Source organism: Oncorhynchus masou, chromosome 8 (assembly GCF_036934945.1).
Source record: "Oncorhynchus masou masou isolate Uvic2021 chromosome 8, UVic_Omas_1.1, whole genome shotgun sequence".
NCBI classification, from domain to species: Eukaryota; Metazoa; Chordata; class Actinopteri; order Salmoniformes; family Salmonidae; genus Oncorhynchus; species Oncorhynchus masou.
Window position 1 is genome coordinate 38,070,425 of NC_088219.1, and position 23,537 is coordinate 38,093,961.

Consider the following 23,537-nt stretch of genomic DNA (forward strand, 5'->3'; position numbering starts at 1 on the left):
TTACAGAAAAGGTGTGCTTTATTTAGCTACCTTCTGGTGCTAATTGCGACCCAGGTCCGTTTAGAATCTCCAAACAGAAGAACTGACACCAACCACTCACAATGTGATGTGAACTATGCTGGTTGACAGTGTTACTGTTGTGATTATGGTGACTTATGATGAAAAAGACTGACAGGTGATGAACAATACTCAAATGACACCCTATACCCTGTGTGGCCCAAAGTAGTGCACACTATACAGGGAATATGGTATCATTTGAGATGGAGACTTTGACAGTGATGTAAAAAATACATTATAAATTACTTCCCCTTTCCTATTTGGTCACCTGGTTAGGAAGAAGCAGGAACAACTAAAGTAACCCAGAATGTGCATAAGAGCTCAACTCTAGGTTCCAATTTCCAATGTCCATACTAGCATGGACGAATTGTTTGGTTGGAGTCTTGAAACCATTCAACCCATAACTGCTTAGCAACAGAGGCAATCATTACTGATAGGTGGCATTTTAATCTCTCAGTATTGTGGTGTTATAAGTTGTTTTTATGTGAAGGAATTAAATGGCTTTTTTAAATTACTGGTATTAATGCTTATGGGGTTAGTAGACTTAGAAGTGTTAGTGCAGCTGTCCTATCCCAACCATAACCGGACAAATAGATTCTGTCTACTGTAGTCGTTTTGTACATTATATAGAAGAGACAATGAACTTTGATAATGCTTTGTACAAACCTCAGTCGTAAAAGCAAGGTGGGCATATTGCAGACGTAATAACCTGAGCACAAGGTAGGACAAGCGAACTAGCTAACGGGCAGTGATAACCAAAAGGAACAGTATTTTAAGAACACTATGTAAAATAAATTGTGCTAAATGTGTTTACATTATTTTGTCAAATTGTCTGTACATTTGAACTTTGGTTAATTAAAGCCAATGGTAAGCTTGGTCTTGGTGCTGTCATTCGTTTTATAATGATTCGGCATATTTCACACACTATAATTCATCCCTCTCGCTGTATGGAGCAACATCAAGCACACTGGTTACATTCACTTGGCTGAGTATTACAAGTGTCTCTCCACTATAACATAACTCAGAGTTACTTGCGTAACTCCGGTTCTGTGATACTACGAGTGAGACGACTCACAGTGGGATCCGCTTGGCGGATCACTGGGCTTGAAGAGCCAATCCCACAGCGACTGGCCCACTGGTCATTCTCAAGCAGGGAAACGAGGTGTAACCCTGAGTTCTATTCCAAATGCTTGTTCCAATGTCTCACATTAGGATATGGCCAACACCTGTATTGCAGAAATGCTCTCCATAGCCAGGTTAGTCCCAATAACATCACTCCTCAGAGGCGCCGAGACTGAGCACCAACCAGTAAATACCTTTTAAGCGTATGAGGGGTGGCCTAACATGCCATAACGCAAATCTCCTGTTAGGAGATATCTTAGAACAGTGCCCAAGAGGTAGCCATACCTCTGGTGGAACGAGTTTAAAAACGATGGCGCTGCAGTGGATAGCTGCTGTCTTAAGGGCTCCAGACCAATTCTCCTATTTAGTGTTTTTTTTAAATATATATTTTACGCCAGTCTTAATGTTTTTGTACACAATGTTTCCGCCATCATTTCCTATGACCTGAAAACAGCTTCTGGACGTCAGAGCAGCGATCACTAACCTCCATTTGGATGAACATTTCTACTTCAATGAGTCGATTGGGTTTAAGTCCAGGCTCTGGCTGGGCCACTCAAGGACATTCAGAGACTTGTCCCAAAGCCACTCCTGTGTTGACTTGGCTGTGTGCTTAGGGTCGTTGTCCCGTTGGAAGGTGAACCTTCACCCCAGTCTGAGGTCCTAAATACGCTGGAGCAGGTTTTCATCAAGGATCTCTCTGTACTTTGCTCTGTTCATCTTTCCCTCCATATTGACTAGTCTCCCAGTCCCTACCACTGAAAAACATCCCCACTGTGATGCTGCCACCACCATGCTTTACCGTAGGGATGGTGCCAGGTTTCCTCCAGACGTGACGCTTGGCATTCAGGAGAGTCCTTTAGGTACCTTTTGGCAAACTCCAAGCGGGCTGTCGTGCCATTTACTGAGGCGTGGCTTCCATCTGGCCACTCTACCATAAATCCCTGATTGGTAGAGTGCTGCAGAGATGGTTGTCCTTCTGGAAGGTTCTCCCATCTCCACAGAGGAACTCTGGAGCTCTGTCAGAGTGACCATCGGCTTCTTGGTCACATTCCTGACCAAGGCCCTTCTCCCCCGATTGATCAGTTTGGCTGGCAGCCAGCTCTAGGAAGAGTCTTGTTGGTTCCCAACTTCTTCATCTTGATGGAGGCCATTGTGTTTTTGGGGACTATCGATGCTGCAGAATTATTATTATTTTTAGTTATTTTTTTATTGTGAAATACAATGTCGACATTCTTAATGTTGTAAATTACTATTGTAGCTGGAAACGACTGATTTTGAATGGAATATCTACATACTGTAGGCGTACAGAGGCCCATTATCAGCAACCATCACTCCTGTGTTCCAATGGCACGTTGTGTTAGCTAATCCAAGTTTATCATTTTAAAAAGGCTAATTGATCATTAGAAAACCCTTTTGCAATCAGTTGTACACCGGGGCCTCCCACTCCTCTTTCCATTCTGGTTAGCGCCAGTTTGCGCTGTTCTGTGAAGGGAGCAGCACACAGCTTTGTATGAGATCTTCAGGTTCTTGGAAATTTCTCGCATGGAATAGCATTCATTTCTCAGAACAACAATAGACTAACGAGTTTCAGAAGAAAGTTCTTTGTTTCTGGCCATTTTGAGCCTGTAATCGAACTCACAAATGCTGATGCTCCAGATACTCAACTAGTCTAAAGAAGGCCAGTTTTATTGCTTCTTTAATCAGGACAACAGTTTTCAGCTGTGCCAACATAATTGCAAAATTATTTTCTAATGAACAATTAGCCTTTTTAAATGATAAACTTGGATTAGCTAACACAACGTGCCATTGAAACACAGGAGTGATGGTTGCTGATAATGGGCCTCTGTAGATATTCCGTTTTTTTTTATCTGCCGTTTCCAGCTACAATAGTAATTTACAACATTGACAATGTCTACACTGTATTTCTTATCAATTTGATGTTATTTTAAATGGACAAAAAAAGTGTTTTTCTTTCAAAAACAAGGACATTTCTAAGTGACCCCAACATTTGAACAGTAGTGTATTTATTTTTAAATAGATTTATTGACTGTGGTCCATGTTAAAGGGCACTTCATTTCATATAACAGGCTTTTAAATTAAATATTGATGCACAATTTCTACTTCAATATCAAAGGCAAGCAATAGGGACTCATTTCGTGGAATTATCCCAAAAATGTGAAAAGTCTGTATAGAAATGCCCCTAGCCTGAACCTTAAAGCAGATTTTTCACTTTGAACGAAAACAAGGTGGTTGAACCTTGGTTTCCACTAGATAGCACATGCAAAAAGTCCAAATTGGCTATATTGTAAAAATTAATGAAAACACAAATGTGCATTTTGGTCTAAATTTAAGGTTAGTAGGGCTAGGCATAAGGTTAGCAGTGTGGTTGAGGTTAGGGTTAAGGTTAGGTTTAAAATAAAAAAAATGTAGGAACATAAATTGTAGAAATAGGCAGGGTTTACGACTTTGTGTCTGTGGTAACTAGTCCCAACTGTTGAGCCCTGAGCCGCTTTGGGCTGGCCTTCTGGGAAAGGTGTCTTTATGCTAAATCCCGTCCACTCAAACGACCCTGCTGGAGCATGGCTCTGGAGATGGACACGAAGGGAAAGTCACTTGAAAGCTTAAGAGCTTTTTGAAAGGTCTTTCTGCCTGTTGTGGTGGGATGGAGTTTTGGCCTGCTTGGTGACATCACCAGGCGGTAAATTCCTTGAAACAGAGTTCCAAACCTCACAGTTTCCCCCTCCCCACTCAGACCATTCCCAGAAAGTCCTACACTCTAAAAATGTGGGGTTCAACAAGGGTTCTTCTAAGAGCCTCAATTTTTTTTGAAGAACCTTAGGGTTCTTGGCACTGAACATGGCCCCCAAAAAGGTTCTTCCAAGAAACCCATAGGAGGTGGGGTTCATCGAGGAACCTTTGTTGGTGAGGGTTCTTGCAAGAACCTAACTGCCCAACTGAAACCTTTTGGATTTGATAGGACAGCAGGTGCAGGTACTTAACTGAAAAATGTAAAGATCTCCTCAATTTAAAGTAAGGTTGTTCCTTATATGATCTAAATTGATATTGTTTTGTGATGATACCATCCATATTTTCATATTTGTGCAAATGGACACAATTCAATGGATATCGATCAACAAAGAGGTAAGAATATGTAGGCGATAAGAACATGTTGAAGGCTGGCTGTATTGGGTGCAGATGACTGAACTGCTCACTTTTGTGTCTGCAAGTATACAGACAAGGAGGAGTTCAAAATTAGGTAAATTGGTATGTTATGCAGATCACATGTACCATCCTCCTTCCATACCTCGTCAATGACTATCCCATAGGCCTCTACATTATGGACGCCAGAGGATATACCCATTGGTCTTGGGGCTCTGCTGGGAGTTTACCTCCTATTTGGATTTTTTTAAATCTGCTTTGCACTAAAACCATAATAAACACTGAGAACAAAAAATGTTATTTTTGTTATTGTAATGCATATTATTAATAATAATAAAATAGGGTTATTCACTTATAGGGGTTCCCCCACAGTTTTGATTTGATACTCCAGGGACCTTTCCTTTTTAGTGTGCTTGCTAGACAATACATTGAGGCGTGTGACTCATATGCCCATATAAAGACACTCATGTGACCGGCAGTCATCTGATTGGTTACTGTCTAGGAAGTTAAAAATATTCAACCTGGAATACAGCGAAACAATATTGCGCGTGCATTTCCTCATCAAACACATCTTGTGATTTGTTTTGTTTTTAATTAAATAAACTACATTACCTTTCTGAATCATGCTTTCGACTGCCTTTCAGGCGTTGCAGATACTGTAGATCTGTACTGCTCTAGTACTTCCTTGTTTACATGAATAGTATAATTTCTTTCGGGGTTTTCGATTTGAGGAAGGGGGACAATGTTTCCTGTAACATTGAGTTGTATGATTGCCACTGCAATTATCTTGCTGTCATGCCCCCTGTTTTCAGAGGGTAAACAGCCGCCGCACATAGTATTCATTCTAGCTGACGACTTCGGCTGGAACGATGTTGGATACCACGGTTCAGAGATCAAGACGCCGAATCTGGACAAACTGTCGGCTAAAGGTGTCCGGCTGGAGAATTACTACGTTCAGCCTTTATGTACACCTTCCAGGAACCAATTTATGACCGGAAGATATCAGGTGAGACACCCCTGTGTGTAGGCAGTGGTGTAAAGTACTTCACTAAAAACCTTTTACTCCAAAACATTCCTAAAAAAAAATTCTCCATACGTTTTCCCTGACACCCAAAAGTAGGCTTACACGTTACATTTGGAATGTTTAACAGAACAGGAAAATGGTCCATTTCACGCACTTATGAAGAGAACATCTCTGGTGGACCCACTAAACACAAACGCGTCGTTTGTAAATTATGTCTGTGTTGGAGTGTGCCCCTGCCTGTCCGTAAATAAAAACGCACTTACTTGAGACATTTTATATTAAAGTATCTTTTATTTTACGCGAGTATGACAATTGGGTACTTTTTCCACCACTGTTTGTAGGCTACACTATGTTGGAAAGGCTGAACTATTCAAATAAAATAAAATAGTATTCGTCACACACTTCGTAAACAACAGGTCCCAGTTTCTCAAAAGCATCTTGATGCTACGTTTATTGTTAGAACCTTTTCCTGTCGTGCTAAGCGTTCAAAATGTAACAAGTACTTTTGGGTTTCAGGGAAAATGTATGGAGTAAAAAGTACATTTATTTTCTTTAGGAATGTAGTGACGTATATGTTACCCCAAAAAACAACTTAAGTAGTACTTTAAAGTATTTTTACCTAAGTATTTTTACCTAAGCCACTGCAAACAACACACTACAAGTTTGTTTGCTAACTCTTAGAAGTAGTAAAATAATCAAATGGACTACTTCAAAATGGAGTCAGCCTCAATGGCACTGCCAAGCTCTCGCAGACGCCATAATAGAACAGACACAATAATGTGATGTCTATCTAAGCCTGTGGCTTTGATTGTCAGATCCACACAGGCATGCAGCACCAGATCATCTGGCCGTGCCAGCCCTACTGTGTTCCTCTGGATGAGAAGCTGCTGCCACAGCTGATGAGAGAGACAGGCTATGCCACCCATATGGTGGGAAAGTGGCACCTGGGCATGTACCGCAAAGACTGCCTGCCAACACGCAGAGGGTTCGACTCCTATTTCGGTAGGTCGTCAGCCCACGCACACACACACACACACACACACACACACACACACACACACACACACACACAGACAGACCATGTTGCCTCTCTTAGGCATGCTACTGGGAATTAGAAACACCGGTTGGTCATCAGTGATGAAAATGACTCTTGTGCCTACGTTCACTTTTGCACACGGCTGTGTGAGCCGTCCTCCATTTCACTTCACTTACATCTCATGATCGGTTATGTCTTCATCAGGATGTGGCTAGGGCTCGCCACACGTCTGTGTGTAACATCAGATTCACACCATTGCACACTTGAAAACACTGCGAACAGTTCAGGTACATCAAGATTGAACCATGTACTCAATATAGGGTATTTATTGTCTTACAGTATTTCAGATATCGGACTAAACCTGTCTGTTCCACTTCTGTCCCTCTCTCCCCCCTGTGTCTGTCACTCCGTCCCCACCAGGCTATCTGACAGGCAGTGAGGACTACTTCAGTCACCAGCGCTGCAGTCATGTCCCTCTCCTGAACGTGACCCGCTGTGCCCTGGACCTGAGAGAGGGGGAGGAGGTTGCTACGGGATACACAGGGACCTACTCCACTCAGCTGTTTACTGACCGGGTTACCAGCATCATCGCTAAACACAACTCCAAAAAGGTAACGGTACACACACGCCCACACACTCTTTCTGTCCTTCTTCTTCTGTGTAGCCTTGAAAAATGAAGCGAGACTAGAATAATGTTCATGGCCGGTGTGTGTTCTCCTGCCCTGTCCTGTGTTGCAGCCCCTCTTCCTCTACGTGGCTCTTCAAGCGGTCCACGCCCCTCTACAAGTTCCAGAGCGCTACGTCGCCCCCTACAGTTTCATAAAGGACCCGAACCGCAGGCTGTATGCTGGTATGGTGTCCGCTATGGACGAGGCTGTGGGCAACATTACGCTGGCACTGCAGGAGACCGGCCTCTGGGACAACACTGTACTGGTCTTCTCTACAGGTACATAACAAGAGCTTGTGTGTGTACTGTTGAATTCAGACAGAGACATTTTATAGAGCGTAGTCCCTGAACCTTCCCACACCTGAGTCAACAGCAAACAGTGCTTTGTGCTGACCTTGAAAACCCTATGGTGCGGAAGCAGGATTAATCCCGGACCCTGGAGGAGTTAGAATGATTTGTATTATCTGGCTCATATCCTGTGAATGAATGTTTATAGGTCTGCTGACGTCTCACTTATTCTGGCCCTCTCTCTTTCCCCATGGACAGTAACATGTTGTGTTGCTGGGGTGTGAGTGTTAATCGTTCCCCCTGAATGCCAGTAGTTGTTTTCCCCCAGTGTGTATCGCTTATCTTTTAGGCTGTTTTCTTCTGCTTTGTGTGTGTGTGTGTCAAATCAAATTTTATTTGTCACATACACATGGTTAGCAGATGTTAATGCGAGTGTAGCGAAATGCTTGTGTAGCGAGTGTGTGTGTGTGTGTGACTCTCTCCACTCTGTAGTTTACATCTGGTTGTGGAACACTGGGTTTTTATGAAGTGTCAGATGTGAACAGATCCCAACTCTGTGAGCAGTTAAAGACGGAGTAATCACTCTTAATGTCTCCGGGCAGGACACAGAGAATTTTCCATCAGCGCCACAGAGCCAGTTCACATGGAGGGACAGGAGTAACTGGGAAGTTTGGCTTTAAAGTGACAGTGGATAAAGCCTATGTTTACTCTGTTCTCTGCAATGCGCTACACAGCCAGTTGAACGAGCTACAGTTGAACCAGAGCGGACTTGTCACCATCATCTGTGGTGTGTCATAGTATCAGCAGGTATTATTTTCATCGCTTCAGGTGACTCACACCCTAAACTCATACCATGCTGACAGTCTGAACAATTTCGGTCATTTCCAGAGTTACCACTAGAGGTCAGCATGTCCTTGTATCTGACTGTGGTTTGTTCCGTCAGCCTCATCTCCTCTCTGTAGAGGAGCCTTATCACGCAGCTGGGAGCCATTAGGAAAGGAAACAGTCCTGAGTTGAGCGGCTCCCAGCAGACAAGTGTGAGCAGGGGGAAGTCAAGATGTGCCGTGGAGCCCTACTGTTAAAGGCAATGGTGTGTAATCAGAAATCCACCAACATTGACCTAATTTACCATTGTAGAGGCCCCCTTTAACATTATGTAGGACGAGCACTTGTCAATACATACCACTGTTCCCAGCACTGGGTTTTGGTTGATAGGAAGATGGATCCATATAACAATAGATGCTTGTGTCACCCATTGATTCTATGTGTTGTTTAAGTGTGTGATACAGCAGAGAGGCTGGTTGGATTCCTCTAAATCTGGGCCTGTTAATGGCTTGTGTCTGAAGCTTCGAGTCAGATGCCGCTTCGAAGGTGGAGAAGGGGGGGGGATAACGATTTTTTTTATTTTGTTCGGAGTAGAATGGCTTTACAGGCTTATTAGAAGTTAGGAACTATGCTATAAGGGGCAGGGGAGAGGTTTGTGTCTGTGGTGGGCTCAGGTATGTGGCCTGCTTCACTAGTTCGCATCTTAACCCTTACCGTTAAACTCTGCTTGTTGGGCAAAGATTGTGAAAAGCTTTTACATGTAGAGAATGACGTTTGTGAGTCGAGGTGATAAAACCTGTATATTCATGGTTTTGCTCTTTAGTCGAGAATATACTGTGAATGAATCATTACTATTTCATGCCCCACCAAGGCTTACTGCTTGCTGAGTCACAGTGTGTGAGCTAACTAACGGCCTACACAGTATGTCTCACCCCAGCCCTGTTCAGACATAAACACACGGTTTAGAAACGTTTGGAGGAGCACTCAGAGAGATTCCTTAGCGATGAAACTCTCTGTTAGCTAACTGGCGCACTGGGGTCTTACTGTAAGAGAGAGCTGGGGAGAAAGAAAGGATGGGAGCGAGTCTGTGAGAGAGAACGGGAAAGAGAGGGAGAGGGTGTGAGAGAAAGGATAGGAGCGGGTCTGTGAGAGAGAACGGGAAAGAGAGGGAGAGGGTGTGAGAGAGAAAGGATAGGAGCGGGTCTGTGAGAGAGAACGGGGGAAAGAGAGGGAGAGGGTGTGAGAGAGAAGGGTGTGAGGAAAAGGATAGGAGCGGGTCTGTGAGAGAGAACGGGAAAGAAAGAGAGGGAGAGGGTCTGTGAGAGAGAAAAGGATAGGAGCGAGAAAGGATCTGTGAGAGAGAACGGGAAAGAGAGGGAGAGGGTGTGAGAGAGAAAGGATAGGAGCGGGTCTGTGAGAGAAGGGAAAGAGAGGGAGAGGGTGTGGGGAGAGAGAGAGGGGAGAGGGTGTGAGAGAGAAAGGATAGGAGCGGGTCTGTGAGAGAGAACGGGAAAGAGAGGGAGAGGGTGTGAGAGAGAAAGGATAGGAGCGGGTCTGTGAGAGAGAACGGGAAAGAGAGGGAGAGGGTGTGAGAGAGAAAGGATAGGAGCGGGTCTGTGAGAGAGAACGGGAAAGAGAGGGAGAGGGTGTGAGAGAGAAAGGATAGGAGCGGGTCTGTGAGAGAGAAGGGAGAGGGGTGAAAGAGAGGGATAGGGGTGAGAGAGAACGGGAAAGAGAGGGAGAGGGTGTGAGAGAGAAAGGATAGGAGCGGGTCTGTGAGAGAGAACGGGAAAGAGAGGGAGAGGGTGTGAGAGAGAAAGGATAGGAGCGGGTCTGTGAGAGAGAACGGGAAAGAGAGGGAGAGGGTGTGAGAGAGAAAGGATAGGAGCGAGTCTGTGAGAGAGAACGGGAAAGAGAGGGAGAGGGTGTGAGAGAGAAAGGATAGGAGCGAGTCTGTGAGAGAGAACGGGAAAGAGAGGGAGAGGGTGTGAGAGAGAAAGGATAGGAGCGGGTGTGTGAGTAAGAGTTGGGGAGAGAGAAGGAAAGAGGGAGAGTGCTGGCATAGAGAAGGAGCAGAAACCGTTTGAAAATGAATTAGTGAAGAGAGGGCTCTCTTTTGAGAACAGCCTGGAAGCTGCAGAGACTACTTCCTGAACTCACATGGCGCTCCTCTCTTTTTCTTCCCCTGCTTTCCTCCCCCTCTCCTCTCTCGAGCGCAGGGAGAGCCCAGGGTGAATGGTCTATTTTGTTTATACTGGACTAGCCTCTAGGGAGGATGACTGTCTGTCTGTCTGTCTGAGAAGCATAGACAAAATGAAAAGACACAGGAAGAGGGAGACAAATTTGTTTAATTTGAAAAAAAACTTTTTATGTATTTGCAACCTTTTGTGTATGGATCAGTTCCATTAACCCCAAGAGCCGTGGCCATTGGTCGAACAACCCGCCATGACTCGCAGCTTGCAGGAAGTTCCTCAATCTAAGAGACGGTGGCCATGTTTCATCTCCCTCCTGTCTCTCTGCCTTGAGGGAGTTCCTCTATGAGCGTTGTGCTTCGGAGGTCTAACCACTGTGTTGTTCATGGGATGAATCCACTTGGCATCACTGTTAAGCCTTGTGCGGCAGGGTAGCCTTGTGGTTAGAGCGTTGGACTAGTAACCGAAAGGTTGCAAGTTCGAATCCCTGAGCTGACAAGGTACAAATATGTCGTTCTGCCCCTGAACAGGAAGTTAACCCACTGTTCCTAGGCCGTCATTGAAAATAAGAATTTGTTCTTAACTGACTTGCCTAGTAAAAATTTAAAAAAAAAAAAAAAAATGTAAAGACTCACTAGATCTAGTCATAGTGCTTATCAAACACTCTGTACTCTCATGGTGAATTCAATGTGTCATCTTGGAATTGATGTGTCATTTGTGCATCAGTCAGTGGAAAGGGAAAGAACAAACAGTGTTTTTATGAGGAGGAGTTGAAAGGTAGCTTTGGTTTGGCTCTCCAGTTACTTGACAATGACACCCATAATCTGTTCCCCTCACGTGTCATCAGTAATAAAATGGCTGCCTTGCTCTAATCAGTGGAGAGGGATTCTTTCTTACCCTCTGTCAGTGATATGCAATCAGAATCAAATCAAATGTTCTATAAAATGGCTGCCTTGCTCTAATCAGTGGAGAGGGATTCTTTCTTACCCTCTGTCAGTGATATGCAATCAGAATCAAATCAAATGTTCTATAAAATGGCTGCCTTGCTCTAATCAGTGGAGAGGGATTCTTTCTTACCCTCTGTCAGTGATATGCAATCAGAATCAAATCAAACGTTCTATAAAATGGCTGCCTTGCTCTAATCAGTGGAGGGATTCTTTCTTACCCTTTGTCAGTGATATGCAATCAGAATCAAATCAAACGTTCTATAAAATGGCTGCCTTGCTCTAATCAGTGGAGAGGGATTCTTTCTTACCCTCTGTCAGTGATATGCAATCAGAATCAAATCAAACGTTCTATAAAATGGCTGCCTTGCTCTAATCAGTGGAGAGGGATTCTTTCTTACCCTCTGTCAGTGATATGCAATCAGAATCAAATCAAACGTTCTATAAAATGGCTGCCTTGCTCTAATCAGTGGAGAGGGATTCTTTCTTACCCTCTGTCAGTGATATGCAATCAGAATCAAATCAAACGTTCTATAAAATGCGTAAACACCATAATACACTGTTCAATAGAATGATGTCCTCTCTCTCTGTCTCTCTGTCTGTCTCTCTCTCTCTCTCTGTCTCTCTCTCTGTCTGTCTCTTTCTCTCTGTCTGTCCCTCTCTCTCTGTCTGTCTCTCTGTCTGTCCCTCTCGCTCTGTCTGTCCCTCTCGCTCTGTCTGTCCCTCTCGCTCTGTCTGTCCCTCTCTCTCTGTCCCTCTCTCTCTCTGTCTGTCTCTCTCTCTCTGTCTGTCTCTCTCTCTGTCTCTCTCTCTCTCTCTCTCTCTCCAGATAACGGGGGTCAGACTCTGGCGGGGGGTTCGAACTGGCCTCTGAGAGGCAGGAAGTGGTCACTGTGGGAGGGTGGGGTTAGGGGCGTTGGCTTCGTGACTAGTCCTCTGCTGAAACAACCTGGGACCGTCAGCCGCCAACTCATACACATCTCTGATTGGCTTCCGACACTGGTGGGCCTGGCCGGGGGATCGACCGATGGGACGAAGCCACTGGACGGCTATAATGTGTGGAACGCTATCAGGTAAGCCTGGAGTGGGGGGTGTGTGTGCGCACGTTGTCATCATTTCTGAGTTGTTTATGTGAGTCTGTCCTACACTCTGACACTTCAGGAGTTTCATACGTCTCACATCTGGTCACATATTTCCTTGTGTTTGACAGCTGCTCTCTCCCCTTTCCTCCTCCTCTCTTTTCCCCCCTCCCTCCCCCCTGACCAATCTGTCTCCCTCTCTGGTCTTTCAATAAACTCTTTGTTACCGGGACGATGGGACTTCAAAGAGAAGGAAATTCCATCACTCATTTTCACACAAATTTGGAGTCGCTCCTTTTCTCTCTCTCTCTCTCTCTCTCTCTCTCTCTCTCTCTCCCCCACCTCCCTCCCTCTATAGCGCCTGTCCCTCTCTTACTCTGTCACTCCTGACTTATCGTACAAGTCATAAAGTCATTGACCACTTAAAGGGGGGCCGGTGTCCAGGACAAGACTTACATAAGCTAGCCAGAAGCTTTCAAAATCACTAAGGCTATCATTGCCTTCATTCTGCGTGAGTGACACATTAGATTCATAAACTAAAAGCAGACACAATGAAAGTGGGTTGAATTGAGGCCTGCAGCAGAAACCCACAGCCTGTGGTTACCCACAAACAACTGCTCTCAGTCCAGCCCTCTCTCCTATTGGCTGTGGCTGGCCACCTGGCTGTTTCATTACCTTTTGTCTGGTGTGTTTTGACTGTGTACGTGTCGTCGTGTGTCCTTAGCCCTATTGGCTACTGAAACACATTCCTGTTTGTTTGTTTGTCTTTTATGGTCCTAGTCTGTTTTGAGTGCTGTGTGATTGTTTGTTTGTGTGTGTGTGTGTGGGGGGGGGGTTCTGGATCAAAAAAGGGGCTTAGGTGGTGGGTGGTGGGTGTAGCAGGGGGTGTGGTCAAGTTGCTCCATGGGACTGTGAGATTTTTGCATATTTCATGCCATTCTACATATTGTGCAATGTAGCTGAGAGAACATTTAGCCGTTTTAAAGCTAATTTCCTGCATTTCTATACATTTTGCAATGGCTAATCCTGCGTTCTTTTGCTCAAACGTAGTAACAACATACATACTGCTTGTTTTTGGAATTTATTTATTCTCCCTGACTGGCTTTTGTTTTGGTTCTCAAAGATGATCTTACTGAATTATTTTGGAGTAAGGCTGTAACGTAACAAAATGTGGACCAAGTGAAGAGGTTGGAATACTTTCCGAATGCACTGCAGAGCCATTATCTTTTCTACATACTTTATATCATTAAAAAAATATATGTTTTTGGTCATTTAAGTTTACACTGAAAAAATGTTACCCTCCCAAAAAGCTCAGCAACATGTGAATTGAGAAAGTTATTCTTGCAGTGTATTAGCGCACGCTGCGGCCACTCTGTGGTCACTCTGTGGTCCAGTGTGGTCAAAGCCTGGGACCGCTTTATGAACGTAGATGTCTGCTTTAGATTTCCAGACCCTTCTGGGGTCGTCGAGAGACAGACTGAAAGTGTGTCGTGACTGTTGTTTCTTTGTCTTCCAGTGAAGGTCACGCTTCACCCAGACTGGAGCTGCTACACAACATTGACCCTCTCTACGTTGACATCGCGCCATGTGAGTCACCCGCTCGATCACCACCACGTATTGCATGTTTCAATTTTACAATCATTATGGTCACCTTCATCCAGTACACAGTGGTTCATATTGACTGGACAACGCAACTACAGGCACAGAGCACTGAGTTCCTCTGAGTTCCTGTTTCAGTGTCCGTTGCAGTAGTATAAAGTACTTAAGTAAATAATACTTGAAGATAATACTTAAGTTGTTTTTGGGGGTTTCTGTACTTTACTTGAATATTTATATTTTTGCTTAACTTTTGCTTTTACTTCATCACATTCCTAAAGAAAATGGTGTACTTTTTACTCCATACATTTTTCCTGACACCCAAAAGTGCTCGTTACATTTTGAAAGCTTAGCAGGACAGAGAAATGTTCTAATTCACACACTGATCATGAAAACATCCCTGGTCATCCCTACTGCCTCTAATCTGTCAGACTCACTAAACACGTGCTTAGTTTCTAAATGATATCTGAGTGTTGGAGCGTGCCCATGACTATCCTTAACTTTCAAACAAAAATAGAAAGGAAATGGTGCCGTCTGGTTTGCTTAATGTAAGGAATTTGAAATGATTTATACTTTTACTTAAGTATATTTGAGCAATTACATTTGACTTTTGATACTTAAGTATATTTTAAAACCAAATACTTTTCAACTTTTACTCAAGTAGTATTTTACTGGGTAACATTCACTTTTTCTTGAGTAATTTTCTATTAAGGTATCGTTACTTTAACTCAAGTATGACAGTTGGGTACTTGCTGGTAATGAAGTCGTCAGCACTACTTTGTTTAGTTTCAAATGATTCACATCGTTATATTATGATTTCATATTCCACACAAAACACAGCCAAGACACACTCGAACAGAAGTGTGTGTCCCAGTGCGTGAGCAGCACGTACACACACACACACACACACACACACACACCACTGGACCCTTTCAAACGTTAAGGTCTGCTTGGTTCAGAGAGATGATGTCATTCTCCTCTAATGGCTGCCTGATTCCCTAACACAAAGCCCAAATCCCCTTCAGTGTGTGTGTGATGTCTATAAAAGTTTTGATTAATGCCGTGATGAAAAGGCTCTGCTCCAGATGGGGGGGGGGGGAGAAGTGACACAATACATTCCTCCGAGCCAGAACGTGTGTGTGCGCGTGTGTGATTTCATGTTCGTTATGCGTCTGATTCAGCCTAACCTCTGGTCTGCTTCCGCTCTGACTACTACATGCTGTATCCGTCCACGTCATTAGTGGCAGCCGTGTTCCTATTTCCCAACACTTGAATCAAATGAACATATCATCAGGGGGAGATTGATCACTAGAGTAGCCACATCTCCACTCTGCTGCTCAGATCTGTACATGATGTGTTGAGCATCAGTGAGTGATCAGGTGACTGACTGACTGGCTGACTGGCTGACTGGCTGACTGGCTGACTGACTGACTGACTGACTGGCTGACTGACTGGCTGACTGACTGGCTGACTGGCTGACTGGCTGACTGACTGACTGACTGACTGACTGGCTGACTGACTGGCTGACTGACTGACTGACTGGCTGACTGGCTGACTGGCTGACTGACTGACTGACTGGCTGACTGGCTGACTGGACATGAGGAGGGACAGCCTTTAGAGTCTCACTCTCTTCTGAAGGAGACAGACACTCAGTCCCATACGCAGGACTAGGAAGTTGAATAGATGCTGATCTAGGGTCGGTTTTGTGTTTACTCCTCCTCGTGGTAAAAGTTGAGGTGTGGGAGGGACAGCTGGTCCAAAATCTGTGCCTGAGGGCAACTTATACCTGGAGCCATAAGTCATCAGACAGACTCTGACAGGAGCAAGATGATAAAACATGTTCAGACTGTGGTATCACCTGGGAACTTAACTGCCCTCGGGCTCTCTCTCCGTCTCTGATTCAGAGGGGTTGGGTGAAATGAGGAAGACACATTTCAGTAGAATACATTGTTGTACAACTGACTAGGTATCCCCCCTTTCCCTTTCTGTATCTCGCTATCTTCTCCCTTTCTCTCTCTCTGCCGTTGTCTCTCATTGCCGCTGTCGATCTCTCTCGCTCTCTTTCTGTGTCTCTCTCTCCCTGTCTACCTCTCCCTCTTTAGTGTGTTTGAGTATGTGTTGGAGATTGTTCTGTGTCTATGTGAGGGGATAGAGACTTGTGGTGTGTCCGGGTCTGGTGTGCATCACGTTGGTGTGTGTTTATCATTGTTGCCCTTTTGTGTGTTTTCCACTCACTCACCAGCAGTACCACCTAGTACCCAGTCACCAATAACACCACCAGTACCACCTAGTACCCAGTCACCAATAACACCACCAGTACCACCTAGTACCCAGTCACCAATAACACCACCAGTACCACCTAGTACCCAGTCACCACCAGTACCACCTAGTACCCAGTCACCAATAACACCACCAGTACCACCTAGTACCCAGTCACCACCAGTACCACCTAGTATCCAGTCACCAATAACACCAGCAGTACCACCTAGTACCCAGTCACCACCAGTACCACCTAGTACCCAGTCACCAATAACACCACCAGTACCACCTAGTACCCAGTCACCAATAACACCACCAGTACCACCTAGTACCCAGTCACCACCAGTACCACCTAGTACCCAGTCACCAATAACACCACCAGTACCACCTAGTACCCAGTCACCAATAACACCACCAGTACCACCTAGTACCCAATAACACCACCAGTACCACCTAGTACCCAGTCACCAATAACACCACCAGTACCACCTAGTACCCAATAACACCACCAGTACCACCTAGTACCCAATAACACCACCAGTACCACCTAGTACCCAATAACACCACCAGTACCACCTAGTACCCAATAACACCACCAGTACCGCCTAGTACCCAGTCACCAATAACACCACCAGTACCACCTAGTACCCAGTTACCAATAACACCACCAGTACCACCTAGTACCCAGTCACCAATAACACCACCAGTACCACCTAGTACCCAGTCACCAATAACACCACCAGTACCACCTAGTACCCAGTCACCAATAACACCACCAGTACCACCTAGTACCCAGTCACCAATAACACCACCAGTACCACCTAGTACCCAGTCACCAATAACACCACCAGTACCACCTAGTACCCAGTCACCAATAACACCACCAGTACCACCTAGTACCCAGTCACCAATAACACCACCAGTACCACCTAGTACCCAGTCACCACCAGTACCACCTAGTACCCAGTCACCAATAACACCACCAGTACCACCTAGTACCCAGTCACCAGCAGTACCACCTAGTACCCAGTCACCAATAACACCACCAGTACCACCTAGTACCCAGTCACCACCAGTACCACCTAGTAGTACCCAGTCACCAATAACACCACCAGTACCACCTAGTACCCAGTCACCAATAACACCACCAGTACCACCTAGTACCCAGTCACCACCAGTACCACCTAGTACCCAGTCACCAATAACACCACCAGTACCACCTAGTACCCAGTCACCACCAGTACCACCTAGTACCCAGTCACCAATAACACCACCAGTACCACCTAGTACCCAGTCACCAATAACACCACCAGTACCACCTAGTACCCAGGCACCAGCAGTACCACCTAGTACCCAGTCACCAATTACACCACCAGTACCACCTAGTACCCAGTCACCAATAACACCACCAGTACCACCTAGTACCCAGTCACCACCAGTACCACCTAGTACCCAGTCACCAATAACACCACCAGTACCACATAGTACCCAGTCACCAATAACACCACCAGTACCACCTAGTACCCAGTCACCAATAACACCACCTGTACCACCTAGTACCCAGTCACCAGCAGTACCACCTAGTACCCAGTCACCAATAACACCACCAGTACCACCTAGTACCCAGTCACCAATAACACCACCTAGTACCCAGTCACCAATAACACCACCTGTACCACCTAGTACCCAGTCACCAATAACACCACCAGTACCACCTAGTACCCAGTCACCAATAACACCACCAGTACCACCTAGTACCCAGTCACCACCAGTACCACCTAGTACCCAGTCACCAATAACACCACCAGTACCACCTAGTACCCAGTCACCAGCAGTACCACCTAGTACCCAGTCACCAATAACACCACCAGTACCACCTAGTACCCAGTCACCACCAGTACCACCTAGTACCCAGTCACCAATAACACCACCAGTACCACCTAGTACCCAGTCACCAATAACACCACCAGTACCACCTAGTACCCAGTCACCACCAGTACCACCTAGTACCCAGTCACCAATAACACCACCAGTACCACCTAGTACCCAGTCACCACCAGTACCACCTAGTACCCAGTCACCACCAGTACCACCTAGTACCCAGTCACCACCAGTACCACCTAGTACCCAGTCACCACCAGTACCACCTAGTACCCAGTCACCAATAACACCACCAGTACCACCTAGTACCCAGTTACCACCAGTACCACCTAGTACCCAGTCACCACCAGTACCACCTAGTACCCAGTCACCAATAACACCACCAGTACCACCTAGTACCCAGTCACCACCAGTACCAACTACTTTTTTTATTGTTTACTTTGTTTTGGATGCATGAATATTACATCTAGTCCTATTCCTAGTTGTTCCAGTTTCTGCTTCTGTCTTTGAGTTTGTTTTCTATGCATCATGATAAGCTGTAGACCATACTATTTACCAAGAGTTTATCTGTATTTTTCATAGCTGTCAACTTACCACCACAAACTTATGCTAGCATTAAGACTCAATGAGCTGTATAGAGCCATGTGCAAACAAGAAAATGCTCACCCAGAGGCGGCACTCCTAGCGGCCGGTGGATTTAATACAGGAAAACTGAAATCCGTCTTACCTCATTTCTACCAGCTTGTCATCTGTGCAACTAGAGGCGAAAACTCTAGATCACCTTTACTCCACACACAGAGACCCATACAAAGTTACAGGCAACATCCGCACTGAGCTAAAGGCTAGAGCTGCTAATTTCAAGGAGCGGGACATTAATCCGGACACTTATAAGAAATCCCGCTATGCCTTCAGACAAACCATCAAACAGGCAAAGCTTCAATACAGGACTAAGATAGAATCCTTCTACACTGGCTCTGACGCGTGTTGGATGCGTGGCACGGCTTGCAAACTATCACCGATTTACAAATGGAAACCTAGCCGTGAGCTGCTCAGTGATGTGAACCTACCAGATGAGCTAAATGCATTTATGCTTGCTTCGAGGCTAGCAACACTGAACCATGCATGTGAGCACCAGCTGTTCCAGACAACTGTGTGATCACGCTCTCCGTAGCTGATGTGAGTAAAACCTTTAAACAAGTTAACGTTCACAAGGCCGCAGGGCCAGACAGATTACCAGGAAGCGTACTCCGAGTATGCGCTGATCAGTTGGCAAGTGTCTTCACTGACATTTTATCCCTGACCCAGTCTGTAATACCTACATGTTTCAAGCAGACCACTATAGTTTCTGTGTCCAAGAACACAAAGGTAACTTGTGTAAATGACTATAGCCCCGTAGCACTCACATCTGTGGCCATTAAATGTTTTGAAGGGCTGGTCATGGCTCACATCAACACCATCATCCCAGACACCCTGGATCCACTCTAATTCTCATACTGCCCCAACAGATCCACAGATGACGCAACCCTGGGACTGAAAACCTCCCTCTTTAACTCGATCCTGTACTTCCTGACGTGCCGCGCCCAGGTTTTGAGGGTAGGTAACAACGCATTTGTCACACTGTCCCTCAACACGGGGGCCTCTCAGGGGTGCGTGCTTAGTCCCATCCTGTACTCCCTGTTCACCCATGACTCCGTGGCCTCGTAAGGCTCCAACACATTCGTTAAGTTTGCCGACAACATGATGGTGGTTGGCCAGATCCCGATGATGATGACAGCCTTATAGTGAGGAGGTCAGAGATCTGGCTGTGTGGTGCCAAGACAACAACCTCTCCCTCAATGTCAGCAAGACAAAGGAGCTGATCTTGTACTACAGGAAATGGAGGGTCGAGCACTCCCCCATTCACATCGATGGGCTGTAGTGAAACAGGTCGAGAGCTTCAAGTTACTCGGTGTCCACGTCACAAAGGATCTATCATGGTCCAAACATACCAACACAGTCGTGAAGTGGGCACGATAATGCCTCTTCCCCCTCAGGAGGCTGAAAATATTTGGAATGGGCCCTCAGATCCTCAAAAAGTTCAACAGCTGCACCATTGAAAGCATCCTAACTGGCTGCATCACCGTTTGTTATGGCAACTGCTTGGCATCCGACCGTCAGGCGCTACAGAGGGTAGTGCGTACAGCCCACTATATTACTGCTTCCGAGCTCCCTGCCATCCAGTACCTCTATACCAGGCGGTGTCAGAGGGCCCTAAAAATTGTCTGACTCCAGCCACCCAAGTCATAGACTGCTCTCTCTGCTACCTCACAGCAAGCGCATCACAGCGCCAAGTCTGGGACCAAAAGGCTTATGAACAGCTTCTACCGCAACCAATTAGACCGCGGAACATTTAATCAAATGTCTACCTGGACTATTTGCATCCTATTTGCATCCCCCTTTTTTATTGTCACTGACACTCTTGCTCTACACACACACACACACACACATACAAAACACACACACACAAAACACACACACATACAAAATACACACACACACACACACACACACACACATACAAAACACACACATACAAAACACACACACATACAAAATACACACACACACATACAAAATACACACACATACAAAACACACACACACATACAAAATACACACACACACACACACACAAAACATACAAAATACACACACACACACACACACACACACACTCACGCTACAAAATACACACAAACACACACACACACGCTCACACATACAAAACACACACACACACTCACGCTCACACATACAAAACACACACACACACACACACACTCACGCTCACACATACAAAACACACACACACTCACGCTCACACATACAAAACACACACACACACCACACAAAACACACACACACACTCACGCTACAAAAAAACACACACACACACTCACGCTCACACATACAAAACACACACACACACACGCTCACACATAAAAACACACACACACACTCACGCTCACACATACAAAACACACACACACACACTCACGCTCACACATACAAAACACACACACACACACACGCTCACACATACAAAACACACACACACACACTCACGCTCACACATACAAAACACACACACACACACACTCACACATACAAAACACACACACACACACACGCTGACACATACAAAACACACACACACACACACGCTGACACATACAAAACACACACACACACACACACACATACAAAACACACACTACACACACGTACACATACAAAACACACACACACACACACGCTCACACATACAAAACACACACACACACACACGCTCACACATACAAAACACACACACACACACACGCTCACACATACAAAACACACACACACGCTCACACATACAAAACACACACACATACAAAATACACACACACACACACACATACAAAACACACACACACACACGCTCACACATACAAAACACACACACACACACGCTCACACATACAAAACACACACACACACACACGCTCACACAACAACACACACACACACTCACGCTCACACATACAAAACACACACACACACGCTCACACATACAAAACACACACACACACACACACATACAAAACACACACACACAACACACAAAACACACACACACACGCTCACACATACAAAACACACACACACACACATACAAAACACACACACACACACCAGTCACACACACACACACAAAAACAACACACACACACTCACGCTCACACATACAAAACACACACACACACTCACGTCACACATACACACACACACACACTCACACACATACAAAACACACACACACACATACAAAACACACACATACAAAATACACACACACTCACGCTCACACATACAAAATACACACACACACAAAACACACACAAACAAACACACACACACTCACGCTCACACATACAAAACACACACACACACACACGCGTCACACATACAAAACACACACACTCACGCTCACACATACAAAACACACACACACTCACGCTCACACATACAAAACACACACACACTCAAAACACACACACACACACACAAAATACACACACACACACATACAAAACACACACACACACACTCACGCTCACACATACAAAACACACACACACTCACGCTCACACATACAAAACACACACACACACACGCATACACACATACAAAAAAACACACACACACACACGCTCACACATACAAAACACACACACACACACACGCTCACACAAAACACACACACACACGCTCACATACAAAACACACACACACACACGCTCACACATACAAAACACACACACACACACACTCACGCTCACACATACAAAACACACACACACACGCTCACACATACAGAACACACACACACACACGCTCACACATACAAAACACACACACACATACAAAACACACACACACTCACGCTCACACATACAAAACACACACACACACACACATACAAAACACACACACACACATACACACACACACTACACACACAAAACACACAAAACACACTCACGCTCACACATACAAAACACACACACACCGCTCACACAGTAAAACACACACACACACACACATACAAAACACACACACACACTCACGCTCACACATACAAAACACACACACACTCACGCTCACACATACAAAACAAAACACACACACACACTCACGCTCACACATACAAAACACACACACACTCACGCATACAAAACACACACACACAAAACAAACACACACACACGCTCACACATACAAAACACACACACACACACGTACACATACAAAACACACACACACTCACGCTCACACATACAAAACACACACACACTCACGTCACACAAAACAAAACACACATACAAAACACACACACACTCACGCTCACACATACAAAACACACACACTCACGCTCACACATACAAAACACACACACACACGCTCACACATACAAAACACACACAAAACACACACACACACTCACGCTCACACATACAAAACACACACACACACTCACGCTCACACATACAAAACACACACACACTCACGCTCACACATACAAAACACACACACACACACAAAACACACACACACACATACACACACACATCAAAATACACACACACACTCACACATACAAAACACACACACACACACTCACGCTCACACATACAAAACACACACACACACACTCACGCTCACACATACAAAACACACACACACACTCACGCTCACACATACAAAACACACACACACACATACACGCTCACACATACAAAACACACACTCACTCCACACACAAAACACACACACTCACGCTCACACATACAAAACACACACACACACACTCACGCATACAAAAC

At 45.2% G+C, this 23,537-nt stretch overlaps 1 protein-coding gene and 1 pseudogene across 1 annotated transcript in view; both read left to right on the forward strand.

Annotated features, from left to right (window-relative positions):
* LOC135543814 (dimethylglycine dehydrogenase, mitochondrial-like) overlaps positions 1 to 4,810 on the forward strand; it is a 53,768-nt pseudogene extending 48,958 nt beyond the window's left edge.
* Positions 4,811 to 4,849: 39 nt separating this feature from the next.
* Positions 4,850 to 23,537, forward strand: part of arsb (arylsulfatase B) — a 39,647-nt gene continuing 20,959 nt past the window's right edge. Inside the window, exons 1-6 of the mRNA XM_064972379.1 lie at positions 4,850 to 5,344; positions 6,178 to 6,364; positions 6,819 to 7,009; positions 7,137 to 7,344; positions 12,144 to 12,387; positions 13,910 to 13,980. Of these exons, the coding sequence (XP_064828451.1) occupies positions 5,081 to 5,344; positions 6,178 to 6,364; positions 6,819 to 7,009; positions 7,137 to 7,344; positions 12,144 to 12,387; positions 13,910 to 13,980 (1,165 nt within the window). The 5' untranslated portion in view covers positions 4,850 to 5,080. The remainder of the gene's footprint in view (positions 5,345 to 6,177; positions 6,365 to 6,818; positions 7,010 to 7,136; positions 7,345 to 12,143; positions 12,388 to 13,909; positions 13,981 to 23,537) is intronic.